The sequence below is a fragment of the Thermobia domestica genome, chromosome 8 (genome assembly GCF_964235325.1).
Source record: "Thermobia domestica chromosome 8, izTheDome1.hap1.1, whole genome shotgun sequence".
Classification (NCBI taxonomy): Eukaryota; Metazoa; Arthropoda; class Insecta; order Zygentoma; family Lepismatidae; genus Thermobia; species Thermobia domestica.
This window is the reverse complement of record NC_137461.1, coordinates 266875874-266900625: the sequence shown is the minus strand read 5'-3', so window position 1 is coordinate 266900625 and position 24752 is coordinate 266875874. Positions and strand designations below refer to the sequence as shown.

Here is a 24752-nt window from a genome sequence, read left to right as displayed (position 1 = left end):
AAGATATTACCAGGCCCAAACTGAAAATTAAGAAGAAACAAAAACTTATCTGTCTCAGGACCTGCCAGAACGCAGAATACGTAATAATACTTAATAATAATGTTCTTCTAGGCCTAACCAGAGTTCTCCTATACAAATGCTTTTATACTAGAACTCTGTAAATCCTGAGGAACTGTGTGTTCCAGCCATATAGGCTTCTTGGTATAATAACCTGTATAGTTACCAGGTAAAGCGTACACATCGTTTCGTTTCACGGTGTGTAACTTTGCCTATTCATTCGCTTGTTTATATGCCTCCATGAACATCTTTGGTAGTACTTAATACATCTAGACGTTATGGGATTTTACCCCATTTACTGACTAACATCACTTGTAGGATAGATATAATTTCTGTGAAATATCTTTTCTTTCAGAGTTGCAAGATCAGGTACTGGGGTTGTAATATCCTTCGCATAACCACAGAGGAAACAATGAAGGGGAGTAATATGAAGACAACAGGAAGTGCAAGCTGTTGGCCCATCACTAACAAACATATCGAGATGTGCATATGTGTAGAATGAATCAACAGTCTGTCGCTCTAGAATATAATATTTAATTATGACAAACAGTCAAGCTGTTGTCTCGAGTATTATACTCAGACATTTCACAAATCTTTTAAATAAGTTAAATGAAAACACAAAAAACTGGAACTAAAATTTAACTTTGCGGATTCTATTGGCTCCAGAGTTTTTTAACAATGTCCTCTAAAAATAGCTTAGAAGCTAACTTATGCTCTATGGATATGATTCTAATTCTGGTGAGTCGTTGTTTTCCTGTCAAGTTTCCGAGGTATTTTTATGATCTTTAGTTTGCTAAAGCTCCTTTCCTTGCCTTATACTAAAAATAAACGTTTGTTCAGTTTTGCACCACCAAATCCGGCGCCCGGGACATAATTCCCGTTTATTCCCTTAGTTACGTGACCGATTAAAGTGGAAGATATGCTTCAAAAATATTCATTTTATTACGCAGTTCTTTCTGGTATTTTCTTTTTGGAACTAGGCCAGAAAGTATGGAGGAGGCCGCATACTCAATTGTCTATTGTACATTCAAGATTTTAAGTTAAATTATCCAAGCACAGCAGGGTCTGCCGCAGCCCAGTATGAAAGCCTAATTTGCATACTAAGTTATACGAGCATATTTGAAGGAGTAAATACAAGGTGGGTGGTACAGAGGAACATTAAACCACAATAAATCAAACTATACATTTACTCTGAGTGCTTTACTAATAAATTTAACTTATAATTTACCATAGGTTAAAATATACAATTTTCTACTAAGAATAATAACTGGATTATCCTACAATTTTTTCTCCTTTTTTCAGGAAACAGACATTAAATATAACTTCCTTTAACAGTGAATCTTGTTCCTTGGCTTTGTCTTTAATAAACGACAAATGTAAAATCATTTCAGCAGTGTACAACGAATGAACTGAACACTTTTATTAAAATAGAAACTTTACGCACTTTGAAATTACCCAAACTCACTTTAACTGTTATAAGTTATCCAGACGCATTGTTCCAATGCTTGTTCATAATTTTTATACTAATGTTAGTTGTTATAAGACATAATTTACAGTGTTGAGTATTGTTCCCAACTTGGTGTATATAGCTAGTAATATACCAACAATATACTTTAATTATGCAACCATTAACCATATTATACCAACAGGGATATCTAAATTACACTATAGCGTACTTCTTGATATAAATTAAACAGTAATTAGTATATTAACAAGCATACTAAAATGTTCATCTTTTATTACAATATGGAGGACCGCGGGACGCTCACCTCTAGTGCATGGGGTTTCTCGTTCGGTTTTATCTGCCGCCTAGTGCGCCTTGTGGTAGTGAACCACCGCCTGAGTGGATTTTCTTGGAGTTCTCCCGCTTCCTCTGATCTTCTTCATTCGGCCATTATCGTCTGTTTTATTATTACCGTCCCCTTAGCCTCGTTCCATGTTTGTGGGACGTTAAACGAAGAAAATGTTCTTATTACAAAAAACAATATGTAAATAGAAACCTAATTTTCTCTATAATAAGAGACGATTTCGGAGTTCATAAGTAACCTCCGATTCGTCACTGTGCGTGAACTAGTGGGGCAGCGCTACCATCTTCCCACAGACGTGCGGTAGATGAGTCTGCATCCAGCGGCGATAGAATAAAGGTTGTCTGGTCACTAGCTCCACTTTTATAGCGTTTCAAATTGTATGCTACAATAAAAAAAAAACTCCAAATGTGCAAGGTGCGAGAAATATTGTTTTTTCTACTGCAAAACAATATTCGGCAGCATCGGCAATTTTGTGCCGTATATGGACCAAGTGTGACAAGTGAAGAAGTTTTTCGTGCATAGGTTTGTTCATTTGAAGCTGGACGACCAAACATTCATGACGAAGAGAAGAATGGCAGGCCATCAGAGGTCACTTAGGAACTCGTTCAGACGATTGAGAGAAAAGTTCGTGAAAATCGATGTTTCACAATCTCTTTTCTTCATCTTTTCATGCATATGAAGAAGTGTATTGGATGTCAGCGGTTTGGTGTTGATGAGGAGCTGAAAGATGCGGTCACAGGGTGGCTCAAGGCATAGCCGGAAGATTTTAATGCTGATGGAAGTTTTAAACTAGTGCAGAGATATAATAAGTACTTGAATGTTTATGGAAACTATATTGAAAAAAGATAGAGCAAAGAAGTAGTTTTCAGATGTATAATAAATTCTTCTTATTAACTTTGGTGTGTCTTTCTTAATCACTCTGACAAGGAAACCGATTCAAGTGTGACACAAAATTGTGGACGAGCTTATGCGCATTCGAAGTGTTTTTGTGAACAATGAATTTCATTAGAGGGGAAAAACCCTCGATCTCAACCGTTCCGGAGATTTAGGGGGTAAAGGAAAAGCTGGTGCTCTGATATTTAGTGGATTTTTGGCTATGTTGCGAGTGAATATGATTGAAAATTGCATTTAAACGTTACGAAAGATGCACCAGAGCGAATAGAAGTAGTATTGAATGTTGAGGTGAGTGGCGTAGCTGTTAATCTGCACCGGAAAAAGTAGTGTCTATGAGGAATAACAAACGCCATTGACACGAAGAACAAAATTGTATGATATTACTTGCAAATATATGATGTCTTTAGTTCGTAGAAAGTGAGGAAAGGTGATATAAAAATGTATTAATTATATTGCCAAAGGAACAGAGACGTTATTATGTGAACAAATATAGAATGTTGTATTCTGTGCAAAAGTGTCATAGAAAAAGAAATCATATACTATGGAACAAAAACATATTGTTACAAAGTTAATTTTCTTTTCATGGATTTTTCCTATTTTCACCCTCGACTACTATATAGTAAAACGCAATTTTGGGCCACTATTCGTTTCGATCGGTTAATAATTGTAGAAGTTACAAATGTTTCGAAAGTTCGGACGGCCACCATTTTTACATTTTCACCCTATTTGTTCTGACGATGCTTTTGTTCGATTTAGAGTAGCAAGAAACTCATACATAGACACCTTACACGCCTAATTCAGACAACAATGGAACTCCGTTATTTTCGCCTTCACACTCCAAGACATTTTCCCCCCTAAAATTTGTATGGACTCTTTAATTATGTAACTCTCATGTCTAAGGCGACATATTACTAAAGTTTTGTGGATGAAGGAATTCTTCATTTTTAAACGTCTCTTTTACTTGTACTACTGCTACGTATTCAAAAGTTCGCAAAATATCAGAGCACCAGCCTTCCTCTTATTTCTCTATATCTCCGGAACGGTTGAGATCGAGGGTTTTTCCCTCTAATGGGTTTAATTGTACACAAAATCACTTCGTTTGCGCATGAACGTGTTCACAACTTCGTGTCACACTTGAATCGGTTTCGTCGTGAGATCCCGTTCCTTACGGCACTCGTATTTTCGTCAAAACATTTAGTAAAACAAACTTTGAGGTAATTGAATTGCCCTGCTTGGTAATAGAAGATTTAATTTAACTTAAATTGCTATTCATACCTTCATTGCGATGCTAATAATTTTGTTGACTATGGTTATTTTCTTACTGGTGTGCTTATCATTTGACGTCAATGCCATTTGTTCGAGTTGTTCTAAATTAATAATCGCCCACATGCGTTCCACCATGTCTCCAACTTTATCTTTAGAAGTAGCCAATAAGTTAAAATGTGTTCTCGAATTAGATGAATCCATGTAAAATTGGTTGTCGATGAGATAAGAGACCTCACCATCGCCGCATCTTGCTAGAATCACCCCAGACAGTCGACCGCTGTAGTGGCCCAGTAACAATTTCCCGACCACAATAAGCTCAGTGTCAGAATACATTGCATTAAACTTTGTATTACTCATACCTTGCCAGTCAACCTGGAAAAATATAATTGTAAGTCTCAGAATAAAAAAAGTTACAAACATTATTTCCTTATTTATGTATACACAAGAAACTTCTGATTTTGTGCGCTAGTTAGAGAATGAACCGGTAGGAATATATGGAATATAGGTATTTTCCCAATGGCAATATTAAACCAAGAACAGTGGTTGCAAACATTGTTAAGTAAAAAAATATATGCAGTTACAGTATTTTAATGTCAGTCAGTGGTTTATCAAGAAGGTAAAAACTGGGGGGGGGGGGCAGTCAGAACTCAGACAAGTTTAGAGTTTTTTATGGGCCCTGCAGACGATTCAAATTTAACTCCCTTCCGATGTATATTATGGCTAGATTGAACGTTTACATTGTTCACCTCGAGTATTGTTTTACACATTGCATAACACAGGACTGCAACTGACACTATATTTAATGTTTCAAAATTCCAATAAAGAATAAAATGCAACGCTTACTATAATCTTCCAAATATATATAAATAATGGTTTCAATTATTTTTGTCACCGTACTCAAAAAACTGGGGGCTATGTCCCCGTCCCCAGGCTATATCCGCCACTGATGTCAGTCAAACATCTTCACTTGGTAGCTCTTAGACACGACCCGCTCGGGAGAGTAATGCTTCCGGAAGTACGTTTTTCCGCGCGCTACTCCAGTCAGCTGTTTTACGCGCTATCCTAGCCAGTTTTTTAAAGTTAGTCACAAAATTTATATCATGGAGTACAAGGGGAACAATACGAGCTCTGCGGAGCTTCTGACCCATTCCTACAACCACCACTATTACTTATCTGCACAAAAATAAGTAAATCACTTTTTTGAGTATTAATTTCATATTATTTTAATTTAAAAAGTGTTATAAAAATGTAAAAAAAAACTTTGTTCGGGCCGGGTTTGAACTCACGCCAAGAGAGATTCTTGTTACTAGCATGTAGAACTAGCCCACTCGGCCACGAAGACCGACATCAACAATAGTTTGATTTCTGCTATTTGAAGCAACGTGGCAAGAAATGGATAACGCCAACCAATGAGAACTGTGTTTTTCGTTCCTACTTCCGGGAGCATTACTCTCCTGAGCTAGTCCTTCTTAGACAACCTGTTTTAGTAACCATCAGTGTTGCCAACAGGAGCAATTAGAAAGTAGCTACTTGACTGCCAGAATATAGCTAAAAGTGGCTAATCTCTTCATAAAATAGAATTACATTTATAGCCAAAGTAGCTTGACAATAAAACATTTGTTAATTTTATTGTATACACCTAAAGAATAGTGTAATATTCTTCTTAACCTTTTCAAACCAAAAATGTTTACTCTTAATTTGAAGAACGCTTAGCTCGCCTTAATGCCAAATATATTAAACATCCCTTGAGTTAGTTCTTCCGTTCTCAATTCTTGCGCAGTATTAGCTATATATCGGTGCATTATAGATTTAACCTAACATTAAAAATAGGCAGTCCTAGCCAAAGAAAAACCGCTAATATGCAATTTAATCACCTATTCAAATTACTCGTGTCCATAGGAAGGCGAAGAATCCGAAGTCAACACAAGTAAGCGAGGATGACACAAATAAGGCGCATAAGATACATTGTAAATTAAAAATATAAGCTTATTGAAAACAAAATAAAATCAAGTTTCGTTTTTATACATTTGAAGAAGCTGTGGTTAACGAAAGCGTATAATTGCTGGTAAACAGAAACGGTTATAAGATGGCAATTATGATTGTAGAAGTTCCAAAGATCATACCCAATTGCCAAACTCCATTTTTACTATAAAAACATAATGTAAAAATGGCTAAATTTAACCATTGGTTACATTGGCAACATTGACAACAATGGTAATTTCTATATAACATTGTTTTGCGACGTTGCCATCTCGCCATAATGTGAACAGTATTCACTTCACTCCACTGCCTACTTTATTTGTAGTGACTAACCCTAAAATGTGCTTGGGGAGTATTTAAATATACCCCACAGCCTCTTTTTAGCGAAGTATATTTTCTTGTTGTATTCAGATACCTTTGCTGTTCAGTGTAATTTCATTTTGCAGTGTGTTTTTGTATATGATGGGTGTTCGGACATCCTTATGATTTTATCGGTAATAATAATAATGCCGGAGGAGGATGTATGTGAGGAAGATGGAGAAGATAAAATGGACAGAGAGAGCAACAAATGAAGATGTTTTAAAACGGATAAGAGAGAAGAGGACACTTCTAGCCACCATTCTTCGTAGAAAGGCCAATTGGATTGGACACATCTTGAGAAGAAATTGTCTTCTTCACACCGCCATAGAAGGAAAGATAGAAGGGAAGCGAGGAATAGGAAGAAAAATAACACAGCTGATCGATGATTTGAAAGATAGGAGAAAATATTGGGAGTTAAAAGAGGAAGCTGAAGATCGACAAGAGTGGAAGAACATTTCCAGGACCAAATTTAAAATTAAAACAAAAATGCTCATTAGTCCCAGGACCTGACAAAAGTCAGAATACCTAATAATAATAATAATAATAATAATAATAATAATAATAATAATAATAATAATAATAATAATAATAATAATAATAATAATAATAATATCTTATCTGATTGTAAAGATACCAGACATCGTAGGAATCGCCCATAGTAAAATTAAGGTCAATCTTCTAGCAATTATTAGAATATGTTTTCTAGTAGTTTTTCCACTAAACCTTAATTTTTGAATATGTCGAATTCTGAAAAAAATCTGACGTGATAGAAAAAAATGATTACAAATTTGAAATCAGTGCTAAAGTCCAGGTCGGAAAATATTATTCGTTTCAAAACATCAGAATGCATGCAGAGCTGTGTAACGAATAAAATATGTCTCGATTCGTAATTGCATTACTGTATATATTAATATTTTTGTTACACAGCGGAAGAAAACAATACTATAAATATAACAGTGCAGTTGTACAATAATTACCTATGCTGTACTTTGATGACAGAATCTGTAAATCACCTTTGAAGTGTCAGTCAAAATCAATCAAACGTCAACAGAAGTCTAAAAGTTTAACTTTATTTTTTAATTTCACTGGTGCAATATCTCAATTAGTTTTACTAAACCTGTGCCAAAGTGCATATGGATGTAATTACCATTTACTTACCTGCTCTTCATGGTAGTTGAAAGTTACGTCTATCAGCATAGGCAGAGCCGTATCCCTATAAAAAGGTTGCAACTGTAAACCAATATCTCTGGATTCATATATTCTGTAAGCTGACCCATAGTTATTTACAGCTAATTTTGTTAAGAATTGAAAATCTCCTTCTTCTCCAAATGTAATACAATAAATGGATATCTGGAGGTCCATATTTTTACGGGTAACGATTTTTGTAATAGTCTCTGGATATATTTCATCTCCTTTGTTCGGACGTCCAGCAGATAATAAAACTATAATAGGTTCTGGAACTCTGGTATTCATGATCGTTGCATTGGCATAATGAATATTCACAGTTTGTCTTCCTAATTCTACGCCTCTCATAATAGCTCCAAAGAGATTAGAACCTGGAATGTTAAAATTTTATAAAAAATATTAATCAAGAATAATTTGCCTGAACTACTGATTAATTTGACTATTTTATTAAGTCACAACTAAGTATGACGTAGGGTGAACTCTCCTGTTTGAGAAGCTATTCAATTACAAGAAGGCCAATAAATTAAAATGCAAAGAAACCATTTTGTCACTTTTCTAATGGTCACTTTCTTCATCCCGTGTGCAAATTAAGGGTAGAGTATTGTAGGTGGTATCATTTTGTTCCTTATGAGATAGGAATTGAGAAAAGTGATGGTGGACATGTCAGACCGACGACTGGGAGGGGGAGGGACTGGGAAAATGATGAGACATCCCTCGCTTAACCCTTTATAACTTCGCTCCTAATCATTCAATTGTAATTTTCTTCTTCTTTTTTTTAAAAAAAAGGTCTAAGTACGTTCTACACATTACCGGTATGTTATTAGCACTTTCTACGTAAATATAGCCGTTTTCGTTCATTTTTTTTAAGTTTTTTCCTAAGAAAAATATTTCTTTTGACAAAATAATTATTTTGGTATTTTTAATTTGTGCCAAAGAGCTAAATTTATAAAACGAGCATGAAATACGAATAAATTTGTATTTTTAAAATTGTTGCTATATAAAATGCAAGGAAAAACAGTATAGAAAGTCAATATTTCACTCAAGAAAAGCAATTAATATTTTTTAATTATTATTACACAGATTCCTACAATTTATTACATTATGGGATGCATATTAATATTATTTCTATAGATGTTCATAAGTATTTTAGAAATATGTTTTAATTAACATAGAATAAGTAATCCCTGTCATGTGTTTTCTTATTATATTCATTTACTGAAAAGTAAAGGATTCTCTTCTTCTGGTATGAATCCATACGTTAGTCATCGGGACACTTCCAGGATCCCAAGTTGTCCTTCTTATTTCAATCTTCATAACATTAAGTCTTCTTAATATTTTAATATACACTACACTACACAATGACACCACATTCAGTATGCACTAAGAAAAACAAGAAATGGTTAAAAGGAGGACAAAGGAAACACTTCCTGATTTCCGTCCGTTCCTTCACGACACAGGGATTTTACTTTGTTCCGCCTTTCGACAAGAGGTCCAAAAACGGACGGTCAGGTTCACGAAAGAATAGAATAAGAAGTCACATAACAAAGGCTTTCCGTTAATCGAGTTATGACAAGCTCAGTTACTTCTTGTTTCACGAGAGTTTGTTATTCTTCGCATTATCCTAGTAACAGATTCGATATCTGCGTACACCGGTTCCAGATGCCTATCTCATAACCATGATTCAAGTTTATCGCTGAGAAAAGCTCTTTAGGTCCAGAAGGAATATCACACATTATTTAATCGAATTGACCTATCCGATTAACAGTCCAACCCCAGTCAGTCACTGTAGGTAGTTCGCAATATGTGCTTTACGAATATTAGGGCTTGAAAATGTGCTATTCCTATGGTCGGACGCAGAGTATTTTGTGTTGGAGGCATGCATGATCCATCGACTTGTTTTTTAGTCAAAACCCATCACCACAATTCTTTCAGGGATGTTATCTTCGGGATTCTTAAGTATACAGAGCATGTAAATGCTGTCAAAACTCGGAGCGTTTATTCATTAAAAGTATATTTTCCCAGTGATGGCAATAGATCAAGTACTATCTCATCAGCGTCCATAAATGTATTAAAGAAACTTCTTTTCATTTTACCATAAAATTATCCGATGGTAGCAGTCTCTTAGAGAGAATGCAATCCAATCAAAGCATCAGCTCGTTTGTGACCTAACGCTTGATATACCATACAATCAGAAATCTTAGATGTTTTAGCTTCTGAAACAATAAACCAGGTATCCTGTGGAAGTTGAGGGTAGAAATTTGTCGATAGCATTAATATATCAGTATCTGGAGAAAATATCTTCACAGTTTCTGCTCAATTTACACTTGCGAAGAGTGCATGTAATATGTTTTTGTATCAGCCTCTTCTTGTGTTGTTACTGGAGCAAGAGCCAGATTCTGATATGATACTAAAATATTTCTCCCGTTATTCAAGCTGGTTTTCACTAGAGAAATACTGAAAACCTCCGTTAGTCTTTCCTTGTTTTTATCATGAGAAAGAATTTTTTCAAAGGAATATTATATGTATATGTTATATTCTTTTTGCTGGCAGCAAAAAGAAAAGTTAAATAATGAGTTACGAAGAGAAACAGACAGAGCGAGGGAAGAGTTTTACAAAAGAAAATGGGAGGACATAGAAGAATTAGAAAGAGTTGGGAAATATGAGGAAATGTACAAGGAGGTGAAATCTATTGAATTTCGGAGGAAACAAGGGGGTATCATGCTGGCAGTAGAAAATAAGAATGGGAAGGTAGTCAGCGAGAGAAATGAGGTCATAAGAAGGTGGAAAGAATACGTTGAAGACTTATATGAGAGTAGGGATAGACCGTGTAGCCTAAATGTTGAAGTAGAAAATGAAGTAGGCGAGGATGATAAAGGATTTAGTATTCTTAGGGATGAGTTTGAAAAGGCTATATCCGAGATTAGGAATGGAAAGGCAACCGGAATAGATAACATACTAATCGAATTCATTAAAAATATAGGAGACAAGGGAAAGAAAGAATTGTTCCGAGTATGCAATGAAATATATGAAACAGGAGAATGGCCAAAAGACTTTTTGAAAACGATCATGATACCGATGGCTAAGAAATCGAACCCAGAGAGATGTGAGGATTATAGAACTATTAGTCTCATAGCTCATGCAGCTAAAATTCTGCTCCGAATACTGAACAGAAGGTTATATGAAAGAACAAATAAAGAAGTTGAGGAGGAGCAGTTCGGGTTCAGAAGAGGCAAGGGCACAAGAGATGCAATTGGATTATTAAGGGCGATCGGTGAAAGATTTATAGAAAAAGGGAAAGAGATGTATGTTATATTTATTGATCTAGAAAAGGCTTTTGATCGCGTGAATTGGGAATTGTTGTTGGGAGATCTAACGAAGATAGGGTTGGAATGGAAAGATAAAAGACTTATAAGAAAGTTATACATGAACCAACAAGTAAGTGTTAGGAAAGGGGAAGAACTGACGGAAGAGAGTGCAATTGGAAGGGAAGTTACACAAGGATGCTGCCTCTCGCCAACACTATTTAATGTCTATCTAGAAGAGATAGTGAAAAAGTTTACATGATAATGATGGCATTTCGGTAGGAGGTAGAATGATTAGATGCTTAAGATTTGCAGACGATATGGCGCTTGTTGCAGAATCTGAAAAGAAAATCAATAAAATGTTAGAAAAAATGAGAAAGGGCTTTGAAGAATATGGGATGAAAATAAATGTTAGAAAGACAAAAGCCATGGTGATTGGAACGAAGGAGTCTCTGTTAAATATAAAAGTAGGAGGGGAGAAAATAGAACAAGTGAATAGGTTTCGATATCTGGGTAGTATTCTTAGTAATAACATGAAGTGCGAACGTAAAATAACAGCAAGGATAGGAATGGCGAAAGAAACCTTTAGGAGGAAAAGAAATCTGTTTTGTGTGACCTTGAAGAAAGAGTTGAGAAAAAGACTCATAAAATGCTTCGTGTGGAATGTTGTACTGTATGGGGCGGAAACGTGGACATTACGTAAAGGTGATGAAAATCGACTGGAAGCCTTCGAAACGTGGGTGTGGAGAAGAATGGAAAAATTAGTTGGGTCGAGTGCAAAACGAATAAGAGAATGTTAGAATTGGTGGTTAGAATATCCACGTCAGCGTTAAATACTTCTAATCAATTTTCTGATTATGAAACTAATTTAAAAACTTTAGATACAAATGTCGTTATAAATAACAATTTGAAAAGTTAGATCAAAAGAATATTGAATGTGTTTTCCTATGATTGCAATACGCAATATTAATCGCATTATTCGTGTTTCATGTTATAGAGTATATTTGAAAGCATTTTTGTAATGCGAGAATACATATTGAAGTTAAGAATTTATGTTTTCTCTAAAAAATTCGTATTTAAGCAATTCTTGCTTTTGTGTTCTTGTTCTATTCCAATTTTATGCAAATAATATAAATATTAAGGAATAAAAGAAGATACTTCTAATATAAACGTATGAAAGTAATGACAGTTATGTAAAATTGCTGTCACGTATTTCATGGAAGAACTACGAGTAATGAAAATCAAATTTATACGTTTTCCAAAGAACTTTGACTTTAAATATTATTATGGATTCAACCATAATTATACTTTCTTTCATATATTCATGTAATAATAACTGTTCGTTTAAAATAATGAAATTTTGTTCAATTTCTCTGATTACAATTGCCTAGAATACATGTAAATTAACATTTTTATTTATTATGCCCAAAGCTAACAATTTAAATTTGTTAATAATTAACCTCTTTATGGCCCATAATGGACTTGAGTTAAGGTATTGACCGTATTCTTTTTTTGCATTGTAATCAACGATTATGGAATTAATTATGAAGAAATATAATTTATAATAATGTTTCTGTGTAAAACAATGAAATATATGTGAGTTATGATATGAAATATATTGTATATGCAAGGTGCACTCAAAAGGTATGTAAAAGTTAACGGTCCAGAGTTTTTTTTCCTTTTATTGGTTAATTGAATAAAAAGAAAAGTCTGTCGAGCGCCATAATATACAACAGTATGCTGTATATTTTACTTGTAACAATTGTATTTTTACTTGTAATTTTGGGCCATAATGTATTTCAAATATATACTAGGCAGATTCTGTTAATAGAAGAAGAGAAAGAAAAAGAAATAACATATTTATAATGTCAATATATAAAAATGTTCAAATGTTTTTAGGTAATCTAAGATTGATGTCGTCGTCATGACAACAGAAATAAATAGAATTATTCAGTTAGTTAAGCAGACATCTTAGACATTTGTGTGGAAGTAAATTGTACTCTTCTCCTTTGTTATAATTAAACAAAATGTGCAAAATAGTAATTTTGTGTGTTTAATGGCTGAATATTAACATTTAGGAACCAGAAATATCGTTATAAAGTGGACTATGCCGATATGGAACCTGTTACTAGTATAATGCGAAAGATAATAAACTCTCGTGAAACAAGAAGAAACTGTGCGCTGTCATAACTCGATTAACGGAAAGCCTTTTTTATGTCACTTCTTATTCTATTCTTTCGAGAACCTGTCCGTCCGTAACAACGTAAAATCCCTGTGACGTGAAAGAATGGACGGATATCAAGAAACGTTTGTGTTTCCTATGTCTCCCTTTTAACTATATCTTGTTTTTTCTTAGTTCATACTGAGTGTGGTGTCACGGTGTAGTGTAGTGTATATTAAAATATTAAGAAGACTTAATGTTATGAAGTTTGAAGTAAGAAGGGCAACTTCGGATCCTGGAAGTGTCCCGATGACTAAGGTGTGGATTCACACCACAAGAAGAGAATCCTTTACTTTTCAGTAAATAAATATAATTAGAAAACACATGATGGGAGTTACCATGATAATTAAAATATTTTTTCTAAAATACTTATTAACATTTATAGAATTAATATTAATATGGATCAAATAATGTAATAAATCCGTGGAATCTGTATAATGATAATTAAAATATATTAATTGCTTCTCTTGAGTGAAATATTGACTTTCAATACTTTTCTTTTCCTGGCATTTTATATAACAACAATTTTGAGAATAAAAATTTATTAGTATTTCATGCTCGAAGAATTTATTCGTATTTCATGCTCGAAGAATTTATTCGTATTTCGTGCTCGAATTGTTTAGGAAAAAACTTTTTTTAAATTTTAACCAAAACGGCTACATTTACGTAGAAGATATTAATAACATAATTGTGGAACGTACTTAGACCTTTCTTTAAAAAAAGAAAAAAAGAAAATTAAAATCGAATGATTACGATCGAAGTTATAAGGGGTTAAGCGAGCGATGACTCATCATTTCCCTCACATCCTTACCCTCCCAGTCGCGGGTCTGACATGATAGCCGTCACTTTTCTCATTCTCTACCTTATGAGTAACAAAATGATACCACCCTCAATACTCTACCATTAAATTGCACACGGGATACCTCTAGAAAACCCACTAATGGCAATTGTCTTATTTATTTCAATTGTTGTTTTATGTTAATGTTTTTTTAAACAAAACGCCACTCAAAGGAATTACTGATCACCCTGATGCAACACTCATATGTACCCAATTGAAATTCAAATCTTTCCCACAATGCAAAATAAGTGATATCAGCGATACTGTCGACTACAGTCGTAACTAACTGCATCGTCTGCTACTGGCAGTATCTAATCGTATCATTGGCTAATTCTCTCAGACTCTGAACAATTTCATTCGTTCTTGCTGTTAGCAGTTCGTAGTATCCAACTTCCTTGAGTGGCGGCGTCAGTCTCCACTCACGTAACCTAGTTTCAGCCGGAAGAGCAGCTGAAACCTGTTATACTATGGGAAACAAATGGTCTTCATTATTAATGCAAAGCACTAAGCGAATGAGAAATGCCCTTACATTGTTATTGGCGACACATGATTTTTGATAATCTCTTCAAAAACAGACTCAATATTTTCCCAATGACATGGTAGACACTATAAATCTTAGCGTCGTCAAGAGTAAATGTTTGCCTTTGTAACGATTAGTTTATTTAAAAAAATGTCGGATCGCCGGTAAGTAGTGATGATGATGATTTCAGGATGTGGCTCGGGAGAAAATGTCCCCTCCGGAGTCACAAAACTCCTCCCGGGAAAATATATCTGATCGTGCTCAATGTGGATTGCCAGAATTTTCCTAAAGCATCCCCCAAAGAAAGCTTGTGAGAAATTGTCACTGCCGGTAACAACGGAGCGTGCATTGCGCTTCTCACTTTATATCAATAATGGAGGTCACAAATTGAATAACGTTCTGCTTAAAAGACGCTGATATAAGACGACATCATGTGTACTTTTCAGAAATAAAACGACAATCGCCGTATCACTTTTTTAGGATTTAAGTTTAGAATAGTTGCTTCTGAAATGAAGGAGGTATTTCTGTCGGATCATTTTATTATCTTTTGAGCATGTTATATTAACTTAATATCATTGTGAACAGGGCCCACACATTCAGTAAATCTACGTTGTCGCTTTTTTCTTCTTATTTTATTATATATTTATATGTTATACAGACTTACAGTATAGTTTACGATCTTGTTAATAAATATTATATTTTATTGTAACGCGTTGATGATTCAATTTTCATCAAATTTACATCCTACGTATTGTTATTGTTTTGTTAGATTAGCACAGTTCAATCATGTATGCACTGTGTGGTTGATATCCTCCTTAAACGCTAGCCAAAATTTTACTTTAATAAATTTATTAGCCATAATTTGAGATAAAGGAAAAACGTAAGGGTAAGCAGTTTATAATAATAAAGGCAATTAATTAAATAACGAGCTGAAACATATAATAAATAAGCTGGCGATTCAAGATTGATACAAGTTCACATAATTTACTCCAAATAAACTTTCTTATCCACGTAATGGTTGTTGATTCTAGCTATACCTCCATCAGAGTTAGTAAACAGGAAGGTTAATAATTAAGAAAATACCTATGAACAGTCATTATCTTTTTCTCTACTGGCTATCTACTTCTTCTTGAACCTCTTTATATATTTTATATATAAATGAAGGAAAAAGAATTAAAATCAACTATGGAAACTGGGGTTTCTATTTTCAGAGGTAGAGTGAGAGATTTTGTGGGTGTACCAACAACGAGGTCTCTTTGCACACATACGCTAATCATAAAAACAAATCTAACGAAATAAGAAAAAAATAAAACTAGCAATAAGTGAATTAAAATATAAGAAGAAATATCCACACACGGATCAAAATTAAATGACATGCAAAACCTGGTGCTCTTGCGAAAATAACAGCAGTCCGTGGAGAAAACATGTGTCGTCACGTAGGAAAAAGTGCAGGTCGTCCGGAAGCTTGTAATATTGTCGATGCCGGGGTAATCGACAAGAAAATGCGAAGTTACAAGTTCTTCGGACACATAATTGCGAGGATATTGAACCATTTAAATAATAAAATATTGGAGCTCAGTTTTTAAAAAAATGTTATACTTTATTAAGGCAGTTCTAAAAAACACATGTCACTGTGAAAATACTTGACTCATATCTAATGATTACAACACTGTAGATTCGTTTAGTGGAACCACCTGCTAAACAGAAGGAACTTTCATGTGAATATCTTCTTATAAATTGGAATGGTATTTACCTATCTATCTCTCTCTCTCTCTCTCTCTCTCTCTCTATATATATATATATATATATATATATATATATATATATATATATGTATGTACAGGGTTTATCCGGGAAGTAATAGAACTGATTTTATTCCGCCATGACTGTACTTCGGAGCGTGCGTGCACCGACTGGATCCGGTAGAGGGCGTTCCTAGCTAACGAACGAGCAACTGGTCAGTTGTCTCCGAGCACACGGAGAGTCATGACAGGCTTTTTCGCGTAACGTGTTTCTGTGAGTGGTGCAAGCCGAAAATGCAGCGTTCGTTAGAGCAGAGGTACGCGATTAAATTCTGTGTTAAACTCGGTAAATCTGCGAAGAGACGTTTGATATGATCAAGCAGGCTTACCCACATGATGCTTTAGCAAGAAGTGGTGTGTTTCGGTGGCACAAAGCCTTTTCGGAGGGCCGGGAAGAGGTCACCGATGAAGACCGTGCCGGAAGACCTTCGACTTCGACAAACACCGACAATGTGACTCGTGTGCGCGAAGTTTTGAACTCAGACCGTCGACTAAGTATTCGTTTAATTGCCCAGATGTTAAATTTACCAAAACCTGTGGTTCATGAAATTGTGAAGAAGCATTTGAACATGCGCAAGGTGTTCGCGAAGATTGTCCCAAAAGTGCTCACTGACGACCAGAAATTGCGGCGAGTGGAATTGTGCCAAGAAAATTTGAACATGTGTGAAAGTGACCCCCAATTTTTGAATAACGTAATCACAGGTGACGAATCATTGATCTTTGAATATGATCCCGAGACAAAGAGGCAATCTTCCGAGTGGCACACGCCGGCGTCTCCTCGCCCAAAAAAGGAAAGAATGAGCAAATCCAAAGTGAAAACGATGCTCATTGCCTTTCTTGACATCAAAGGCATCGTCCACCATGAATTTGTTCCTCCTGGACAAACCGTCAACGCCAAGTTTTACGTGGAAGTGCTCAAGAGACTCAAACGAAGGGTCAATCGGGTCCGATCAGACATCGGAGCCGACTGGAAGCTGCACCACGATAACGCCCCGGCTCACACCGCCTTTCATGTGAACAGCTACCTGACCAAGGCCGGCATCCCAACGCTTCCGCAGCCGCCCTACAGCCTAGATGTGGCCCCCCGGACTTCTTCTTGTTTCCTCGCCTGAAACGCCCGATGAAAGGCAAGCATTTTGAGACGACAGAGGGGATCCAAGCAGCTTGCACCGCGACTCTCAAGGCTATTCCGGAGAATGAGTTCCGTGAAACCTTCAATGCTTGGAAATCGCGCTGGCAGCGCTGCATCGACGCAGAAGGAGCCTATTTTGAAAGTTTTTAAAGAATTGTAACGATTGGCTCAATAATTTTTTAAAATCGACTCAGTCCTATTACTTTCCGGACAAACCCTATATATATATATTTCTCTCTATCCATTATGACTCTGGAACTTATTACATAAATAACAAACACTTACTGACAGCAGTTTAATACACTTAATTATTAAAACTAAAATAAAGTGTTACAGGCTCAATCACCTCACATTGTCTTCATAAAGTTGTTGTCGTTATCGTTAAGTGATTGAAAATTAGTAATAAATAAGTGTGTATCTTAAGCTGATCAGAAAGTGTTATTTATTACTTTTTTATGGGCGACATTTTCAAAAATTAACACCTTAAATATTCTAAAAGGAAGAGATTGGAAATTCTGTGATCAGTGATATCACGTAATTGCTGCTGTCTTCGTGGCTGTGTTACTCTAAAGATTACCAATCATGCCCTTGGTACATAAAATACTAGGTTCAATTCTCGATAATATAACATCCTGCATACATAGCCTTACTGCTTGGGTAGGACATAAATTACAAATAAGGTGATAAGGATAATGCTTAGTGCATGCAACTGTTACACAGGAGACATACGTTCGATTTCCGATGCGAGTTCATGTAGTTAGAACAGGAAGTTTTACTGTCGATCCACGTCCCATACGACATCGATGTTAAAAGGAAATATTAGATTCCAAAAAAAAAATCAATTAAGCTATTACATGATACCTAAATAAATACAGTGTGATATAATATTTTCTATTTTAAAATGTAAGAACAAATAAGTAATAAAGCAAACCTTTCTCAATTTCAAGCATTTCAACATAATCCTTTGCTTTTTCTATAAAATCTCCATGCGCTGGATAAATATTGGGATATGATGGGTTACCAGTAGCTGGGTCTGGACAGGGATACGAGTAAAGTCCTGAATCTATATCATCAAGGAATAAAGGATCCCATTCCTAAAGATAATATTAAAACAAAAAAGTCAGTTCATAATATTAAGGCATTATATAACGTTCAATGTTATATAAACAGTTTTCCATATGAGCTCCATCTACAATTACATATATTTCCAGTGCCTATTTATTGGAAATTTGTAAGAACATCATGTTCTCTAGATTTGGTGTTCAAATATGGAACTCATTACGAGACGATTTGTGTCAAAGCAACGGCAAATCTGTGTTTTACTTTGCGATAAATGGCGTCGGTGTTATAATTCATTTTAACATAGTGTTGCGTTGCATTACGCTATACAATGTTTGCAACTTCTGGTACGGAATAAAACCCTAAGTCAAGTAACTTCTTACATGGAAAGACCAATGCGTTTCCGACTGGCTAGTGAACATCGAATTGATTTTCTAGTTTATGACGCAACCGGTATTATTTCATCTTCATGTGCCTCAAAGTGTTGTGGTTCGATTTATTGTATCGTGATTCCTGGAGAGATAAGTGCAATGTAATATGCAAGGAATGATAACTATGTACCCAGGCACTCTTTGTAGGTTCTACGTAATAACAGAGAAAAGTTTAAAAATAGAACGTTGACGCAATATACTTTAAAGTACCATGTAGACCAATCAACACCTTGCCATTCTTTACTCAACAGTTTCGAGGTCGCACTTACAATCACAACTTGACTTTCTTCGTAGGGGTAACGTTTGTAGTTGACTTGGTTGGTAAATAAATTGCAAAAGTGACTAATTATAACGTAGGGCCAACGTTGGCAATTCAGATAGTTGGCAAATGCTCGGCAAAATGACCAATTATAACGTAGGGAAAATGTTATCAATTGACTTGGTTAGCAAATTTTGAGTAAAAAGCAACCAATTACAACATACGACCAACGTTATCAATTAATTTTTTTGGGAAATGCTCGGCAAAGCGACCAATTACAAGGTAGAGCCAACGTTGGCAATTGACTCAGTTGGCACAAGAATAGCAAAATTGATCAATTACAACATATGACCAACATTGGCAATTGAGTTTGTAGGCAAATGTTCGACAAAGTGACCAATTATCATATATGACCAACGTTGGCAATTGAGTTTATAGACAAATGGTCTATAAAGCGGCCAATTACAACGTAGGACTAACGTTGGAAATTTCATCTGTTGGCAAATGCTTGGCAAAAGCTCCAAATTACAACATACGACCAACATTACTGATTGCATTTGTAGGCAAATGTTCGACAAAGTGAGCAATTACAACATATGATCAAATTGACAATGGCAAGTGTGTTTGCAAATGCTCGACAAAAGCGGCAATTTATAACGCAGGACCAATTTTGACTATTGCATCGGTTCATATGTTTTAACCAAAAGCGAGCAATTACAATGTATGACCAACGTTGGCTAATTACTCGGTTTTCAACTGCAGTGTAAAATCGGTCAATTAAACGTAGGGCAAACGTTGGCAATTGCTTCTGTTGGCAAACGCTGGGCTGAAGCGACAAATTACAAAATACGACCAACGTTGGCAATTCACTGAAAGTAAATGTTCAACAAAGTGACCAATTACAACACATGACCAACGTTGGCGATTGAGTTTGTAGGTAAATGCTCTTCAAAAGCGACAAATTATAACGTAGGGCCAACGCTGACTATTGTCTCGGTTGACAGGTGTTGGGCAAAAGTGACCAATTACAATGTATGACCAACGTTGGCTGTTGACTCGGTTGGCAAATTCTGGGTAAAAGAAACCAATTACAACATATGGCCAGCGTTGACAGTTAAATTTATTGACAAATGCTCGACAAAGCGTCCATTTACAACTTAGAGGCAACGTTAGAAATTGCTTCTGTTGGCAAATGCTGGGCAATAACGACCAATTACAACACATGTCCAAGGTTGGCAATTAAGTTTGCAGGCAAATGCTCGGCCAAGCTACCAATCGTCAGCATGCGTAGCGTAGCGTCAAATTTGAGAATTTACTGTTGGCAAATGTTGGGGCAAAAGCGGCCAATTACAACATATGACCAACGTTGGCAATTGAGTTTGTAGACAAAAGCTCAACAAGGTGACTAATTACAATATATCATCTACGCTGGGCATTGAGTTTCTTTTCAACGGCTCGGAAAGGGAACAATTACAAAATAGGGTCAAAGTTGCCAATTGTATCTGTTGGCAAAAGCTGGGCAAAAGCGACCAATTACATCATACAACAGACGTAAGCAATTGACTTTGTTTACAAATGCTTGGCTAAAGCTACAAATTATAACGTAGAGCCAACGTTAAGTATTGGTAAGGTTGACAAGTGTTGGGCAAAAGTGGCCAATTACACGTATTAAAATGTTGGATATTGATTCGGTTGGCAAATGCTGAACAAAAGCGATCAAATATAACATAGGTCCAACGCTGGCAATTGAATTGGTCGGCAAATGCTCGGCAAGCGCAGTCAATTAAACGTAGTGCCAACATTGACAATTGATTCTGTTGCCAAATGCTGGGCGAAAGCAACCCATTACAACATATGGCCAGCGTTGGCAATCAAATTTATTGGCAATGCTCGTCAAAGTGACAAACTACAACGTAGGAACAACGCTGGCAATTGCTTCTGTTGGCAAAGAAAGCTCGACAAAGCAACCAGTTACAACATATGACCAACGTTGTCAACTGAGTTTTTTGCAAATGCACGGCAAAGCGACCAATTGCAACTTAGAACCAAAGTTGGCAATTGAGTTTGTAGATACATGTTCCAAAAAGTGACCAGTTACAATATATGACCAGCATGTGCAATTGAGTTTATTTGCAAATGCTTGGCAAAGCGACTAATTACAATATAGGAGTAAAGTTGGCAATTGACTCGGTTGGCAAATGTTGGGCAAAAGTGATCAATTATCTCATATGACCACACTTGGCAATTGGGTTACTAGGCAAATGTTCAACAATGTGACCTAATACAACATATAAGCAACGTTGACAATCGAGTTTGTTGGCTAATGCTCGGTAAAGAGAACAGTACAACGTAGGAAGAATTTTGGCTGTGGCTAGCCAACCACTTCCCACTGTTAGGCCTACTCTCGTTGCTGCAGGTCTTTAAGGTCGTTGCTGCAGGTCTTTAAGTCATAATCTTTTGGGCTTAATATTATGTGGTGACCCTAGCATTGTAGCGAAAGTTGAACTGTATCAAGTTGTCAACAAGCAGGCAGTAAATGACTTTTAAGTTTGTCTAGACTATGAAGTACACCCTAATTTGTTTCTCACGATACTTCAAATACGTTAAGACTGTGTTTTCTCAGAATACTTATTTCCAATTATCCAAACAAAAATCCACTACAAAGGCTTAGACAGGAAGAAGAAGGCAAATATATTTATTTCAATTATAACTATTCATTCTCAACAACTCACTTTATCTGAGATGCCTTCAACCTCATGAATGTGAAATTAGATTAGGGCAGGACTCTAATTTTTTTCTGGCCTAGGTGCTACGCAGTAAAAGAATCAAAATCCAATATAATAAGTAAGGCTACATGTAATTACTGGCACAAAAATTACAACCTTGCTTCAGTCAACAGATATCCCTTAAATTCACAGTAACAGTAATTCAAGACAATAAAAGTGAAGTTTTACATTAACAATGCGAATTTTATATCCATTCACATATCCTGTAATTTGAGCACAGAAATGCCGATTATCCATTTTTCTAGATGGATGAAGGTTTATGCTAAATTGGAGACAGTGAATTTTATGAAGATTTTGTTGTAACTTTTTTTTTATATTAGCATACTCATAAAAATCAGAACAACCTGTTGGTAATAACTGAGATTACTAACGTAAAAATAGCTAGGTCGTATTTGCAGTTACCATGGCCACCTAGCACCTGGGAGCTTTCGACATTGTACTAACGATAAATTAAATGAGGTGAGGATGGGTGACCTTTCATAGTCTAGACAAACTTAAAAGTCATTTACTGCCTGTTTGTTGACAACTTGATACAATTCAACTTTCGCTACAATGCTAGGGTCACCACATAATATTAAGCCCAAAAGATTATGACTTAAAGACCTGCAGCAACGACCTTAAAGACTTGCAGCAACGAGAGTAGGTAAAGGTAAGTGAGTTGGCGATATGCTGTCAACTGAGCTTGATTTGATGCTACGTCATAAAGATTGAATAGAATGGTAGCATGTATTCTCCATACAAATTCAAATCTTCCAATTGTCTCTTCCGATTATATTTACGATACCTTTAACAACTATTTCCTTTTGTGAGTACTTCGTGTTAATATTGGTGTGGGAAGACACAGTACAGTGAACGAAAATGACCTAACGGTTATCCTGGTTAGGCTAAAGGAGACGGTATATATTTACAAATAAAAGTAACAAACAAAAGGCACTGAACTTGTAATACTTGTACATTAGCAACACAAAAATTTGCATATGCAAAAGAACAGTCTTTTATTATGCACATACTACTATTATGCTGCTTCCAAGTAGAAAACAACTTCCATTTCCACAAGCTCTATCCTTAATGGAACAGAAAATTGATTTCCAACATATTTCGTCGATTTTGCCAGCATAATACGACCAGAGTTACCATATACCGATTATTTCCATTACCTATTTACAAGAAGCTAAGATTTCCATTTTTTATTGACAAAAAGTGAATTTGGACTCAGTTGTCTCAGCATGAATAGCTCCTAAATATTTAACTTTTCAACACGTTATATGATGAAACTTATAATCACTGTACACCTAAACAAAGTAATTACTTTCAGAAATAAAAGTAACATTGTAAATAATTAGAAAAAGCAGTGGATCTATAATACGAACACCGAGTAGAGTTATGTGAGGAACTCTATTTTTTACAGGGTCTCTTAAAGACACCATACATGTATAGCTAACGAAATAAAAAATAAAGTTAAAAGTTTTCTGAATTCAAGGTTATTTGTATTAATCTTGGTTATAGAGTTATCGATTAGCAATTACGCTATATGAAGTTGCTGAACATTAAGCTCGTCGTAAACAGTTTAAGCTGCTAATCGAATTACATAACTAAACCAACTTCTTAAAAATTAAATATATAATTAATCTCAGTAACGTGAGAGTGCAGTCCTCTAAACGTGTCTAGTAGTTAATCGTATACCTTTGCTGCACGGGACGAAGGGTTCTATTTTCGGTTGGAAAGCCTTTAATTTTAATACATTTGGAGGTTCGAATTCTAAGTTGAACTGTAGTTTGTATCGTATGACCTCGGTGCTGAAAAAGGTCTCTATACTGCAAACAGACAAATGAATAATTCAACACAATATGCATATGTTGTTGCTACAGCCACGCCATCTCTATGAATCATCAAGAATCAACAATAACTCGTAGACTTGGATTTCTGGTTCAGGATGTCGATGCCAATGCTTCTCCACATTCCCCTGGTTGCGATCTCCTGTATGTTAGTAGTGCACTGTGATCCAACAACGGTCTTACTACGAGTGCTTGAATCTCTGTTACAGTCCAATCAACCTGCTACGCTATTTCCGTGAACATAGGTACGCGACGAACTTTTACCAACTGCCAGCGAGGATTTAATCAATGAGTCACAGACGTGAGTCGAGTTTACACTGAGTAATCTCTGAATTACTAAAATTTGTCGGTCCATCTTTTGTTCAGATGACGGCCTGGACAGGTCGTGAATGGATTCTTGTAGTTACTGAAATGTTTCCATGGGAATCTGACACCATATATTCCTGATGGCATTCCAGAATGAGCTCACAGGATGTCGGTCCAGGAGTCATGGTGCGAAGAGCACGTTCCACATCATATAAATGTTCTATAATATTAAGGTCCGGTGAGCTAGGGGACTATTCACATGCTGCAGCTCTGTGGAATGTTCCTTAAATCAAGCAAGTACAATCTTGGCTTGGCAGCACAGCACATTGTCGTCCTGGAAAATGCCATTTTCTTGTCAGTAGAAGTATTTCATTGTAGGATGTACGTGGTCCCCTAACACCTGCAAATCTACAACGGATTTCACACTGTCGTCCATGCACAACAACGGCCAAGTTCATGTCAGCAGAAGCATCCCCAAACCACAGCCCCAAACTGACTGTACAGAACACACCATGCACAAGGGATTCGTAGCTTCGTGCTGTTGGCGCCACCCTTGCACATACCCGTCCAAGAGGAGTAGCACAAACGGTGATTTATTGAACCAACACATCCTTTTTCAATCATTCACCGTCCAAATAGCGTATTCCTATGCCGAAGCGCTATGAAGTTCACAGTGAAGATTCGTAAGGCGTTGGTGACAAGAAGGTCGTC

The 24752-nt window shown here is 35.9% G+C and overlaps 1 protein-coding gene across 1 annotated transcript in view; it reads right to left on the bottom strand.

The window, feature by feature from the left end:
• The window catches only part of LOC145692014 (inter-alpha-trypsin inhibitor heavy chain H4-like), a 199556-nt gene that overhangs the window by 35892 nt on the left and 138912 nt on the right, over positions 1–24752 (bottom strand). The window contains exons 8-10 of the mRNA XM_081767312.1: positions 18297–18459; positions 7524–7921; positions 4035–4397 (exon numbers count right to left, since the gene is read on the bottom strand). Of these exons, the coding sequence (XP_081623438.1) occupies positions 4035–4397; positions 7524–7921; positions 18297–18459 (924 nt within the window). The remainder of the gene's footprint in view (positions 1–4034; positions 4398–7523; positions 7922–18296; positions 18460–24752) is intronic.